The 3,239-nt window shown below is 33.3% G+C and overlaps 1 protein-coding gene across 3 annotated transcripts in view; it reads left to right on the top strand.

The window, feature by feature from the left end:
* The window catches only part of LOC106877505 (pseudouridylate synthase TRUB2, mitochondrial), a 15,131-nt gene that overhangs the window by 9,747 nt on the left and 2,145 nt on the right, over nt 1-3,239 (top strand). For all 3 annotated transcript variants that reach the window (XM_052967239.1, XM_014926433.2, XM_014926432.2), the window contains exons 6-8: nt 155-236; nt 1,566-1,638; nt 2,513-2,652. In XM_052967239.1, the coding sequence (XP_052823199.1) occupies nt 155-236; nt 1,566-1,638; nt 2,513-2,652 (295 nt within the window). The remainder of the gene's footprint in view (nt 1-154; nt 237-1,565; nt 1,639-2,512; nt 2,653-3,239) is intronic.

The following is a 3,239-nucleotide window of genomic DNA, read 5'->3' as shown; positions in this document are numbered from 1 at the left end:
ATATATATATATATATATATATATAAATAGATAAATATGATTTAGGGAAAAACGATAAATTCTTCCCTATGAATTTTTTTCACGATAACTACATGATAAATTCTTATATAAGAGTTTATCCTATTATTGTATTTTTCTTTTTATATATATTTAGGTATATCATGTCAAAGGCCAGTTTGGGAAGGTCACTGAAGACTTTTCAACACGTGGACGCCTTCTTCAGAAAATCTCTTATCGTATGTATCAGTTTCCCTTTTATTTTTCTTATTTGTTTTTTATTTTACATACTGAAATGACAAAAAACAAAAACATTTCATATCCTTCAGAGGACCTTGGGTCAGAAATTAAGCTTTGTATCTGACCTAATAATACAAGGCTGATCTAGCTTTTTACTGGATTGAATGTTAACTCATGTAGAAGATGGTTTTGCCGTTTAGCCCCAGGTCAGTCCTGATAGGGCAGGCATTTAATCCAAAGCATTTCAGCTATGATCATTCTGACTTTTTACCTGTTTGGAAGGAACTCCAGTACATGTCCTTTTTAAGATGACAGGGATTATTTTTAGGGAGTTTTCACTGTTATTTGTCGCTAGCCAGGCAAAATATATATTTTTTTGTATTTTTTATGACTTAGTCAGAGGAGAAAGGGACACCACCTGTAACCCTTTTGCAGGGGTCTAAAGGCCTGGATAGAAGAAGATACCTTGGGACATGGGTTGCTACAGTAAGGAACAGTACATCAAGTTATCCTCAGAGCAGAGACTGTAAATGTTTGCAACAGAGAAGACTTCCAGGCACTCAAGGAAATTTTGATGCCAAACTTTCCAAGGCTAGCACTAATTCTTTGAAACAAACTTCCTGTTTTAAAATGATCTAAATTAAAACTCTTCATCAAAATTTCAGTTTTAGTAACAAAGTTATTTTACCAAATTCTTCAGAATTAATTGTAACAAAGATAGTGTAACACATGAGTTAAATCTCCACCTACAAGAATCAAATTTGCGTGTATAATTTTGTATCATTAGAAAGCTCACCCTCACTTTACAGCTGGTGGAGTTCATATTTTTATTTTTGCATTTCTTGGCTGTTGGCCAAATCCAAATTAATACAGAATAGAAGGGATTCTGTAGTCTTCTCCCATGGGACAACTTCTAATGCCAATAGCATGATAAAATGCACTCGGTATACTTTGTAAAGTGGTTCATCATAAGAAGTACATCCAGATATAGAAACCAAGCAAACATTAGAATGTATGAGCTAGACATGGAACTCTGCACGTTGCAACGTAAGTTACTCTTTGTCAAGATGATCCACATACACATCTATATCACTCAATCCACCTACCTACCTACCTACCTACCTGCCAGCTGTAGAAACTTTACCAGATCAGATTGGAGCCTTGTGCAGCCTTCTGGTTTGCCAGTCCTCAGTCAAGCCGTCCAACCTATGCCAGCATGGAAAGCTAACGATGACGACGACGATGATGATATCTATATGTGTGTGTATGTATATGTGTGGTAGAGAGAGAGAAAGAGAAATACACATGTACATATATTTTTGTTTCAGATCATATAAAGAGGTCAATGTTGGACAAAGTTTGTGCTGCAGCTCAAGCTCAACATCAGAGGCAGATGTTTATGTAAGTTTCCTATTTGCCATCCATTTTTCCATTTTAATTTTATCTCTCAGATGCTTTTTGTTTTTGGCATTGCTTGTGCATTTATTCTCCGTATTTGTTACACTTTCTCATTGCTACTTAGCTGTGAGGTACAAATGGAACATATTTTCCCACTATAGAAACCGAGTCAATCCAATTAATTTGCCTTGACTATGCAACACAAATACTTTAGTATAATAGATTTTGAAGTCATGTCTTAAAATCATCTAAAACCCGAAACTCACTGGTATTTTCCCATTGTTTTTGAGAGAATGTCTGGAGAGAGGAGTAGCAGAAATGATAGCTTCCCAGATTAAATTCCCTGTACTTATGTCACCTGATACAGTATATTATAGTTAAAAATGCTGTATTTTCTGGCATGCAAACCGAATTTTTGTAACCAAAACTTACAAAAAAGATAGACATTTTAGTCCTGTGTCAATCCTAACTGTAATGACCTGTAATCAAAGGCATTCCGGCTGTGACCAGCCATTTTTTTTTTTTTTTATGATAGTAGGATTGAAATTGAAAGAAATTTGACTTATTCTTTATAAGCTGAGTAGTTATATAGAGGCACTCTCATTGATTTGAATTGTCACAAAACGGATATTGTTAATTTAACACCTATTTTTCCATGAAACTTTTAATTTTTGTTTATTTTCAGAGGTTGGCTGAGAACATGCTTTCAATATAAAATGATAAATTTTTTTTTTTTTTTGCTATTGATCTCTGTTCAGGTGGGTCAGGATTAGTTTAGTGAAAGTTGTCATTTCAAGCCATACTCAAATATCTTAGAAGGCCAAGTGAAATAGTCATATTTGTTAATCAAACCTGTTATCTTTCTTACTAATTCCAGATATGCAAAAGTAGATTTACAGAGCCAAGAAGCTTATGAGCTAGCATCGAAAGGATTAGTGCGACCAACACAAGAATATACTCCTACAATTCTTTATGGAATCAAATGTATTGATTTCCAACCTCCAGATTTCACTTTAGGTAAGTCATATGTTCCATATACACACACACACACACACACACATAAATTATGTAACAAAGGATAAAACCATTTATGATTTTATCAGGTTAGCATGAAAATAAAAAAACCTTATAGGTAAATTTTCCAAATATTATATTAATAATTATATACATAATTATAACAGAGATTGGCAAAACGCTTCACCACGCGCTGAAAAAAGATGACAAATGGCGCTAAAACCACCTTAAAAACTCTAAGAACACAGGTTATAGTCAAGCAAAAGAAAGATAATAAATTAAACTTTTGGTTAATCGCGTATAAGATCTCATTTCAAACTAAAGGTAAAAAATACCTTTATCATCAACGCTGATGATAGCAGTAGGTATATTTTTTTACCTTTAGCTTGAAATGAGATCTTATATGCAATTAACCAAAAGTTTAATTTATTATCCTTCTTTTGCTTGACTACAACCTGTGTTCTTAGAGTTTTTAAGGTGGTTTTAGTGCCATTTGGCGTCTATTTTCAGTACCTAGTGAGGTGTTTTGCCAATCCCTTGTTATTATTATGTGTGTGTATATATATATATATATATATATATATATATAT

Source organism: Octopus bimaculoides, chromosome 1 (genome assembly GCF_001194135.2).
Source record: "Octopus bimaculoides isolate UCB-OBI-ISO-001 chromosome 1, ASM119413v2, whole genome shotgun sequence".
Classification (NCBI taxonomy): domain Eukaryota; kingdom Metazoa; phylum Mollusca; class Cephalopoda; order Octopoda; family Octopodidae; genus Octopus; species Octopus bimaculoides.
Note: the sequence above shows the minus strand (reverse complement) of the source record. Positions and strands in the feature narration are given on the sequence as shown.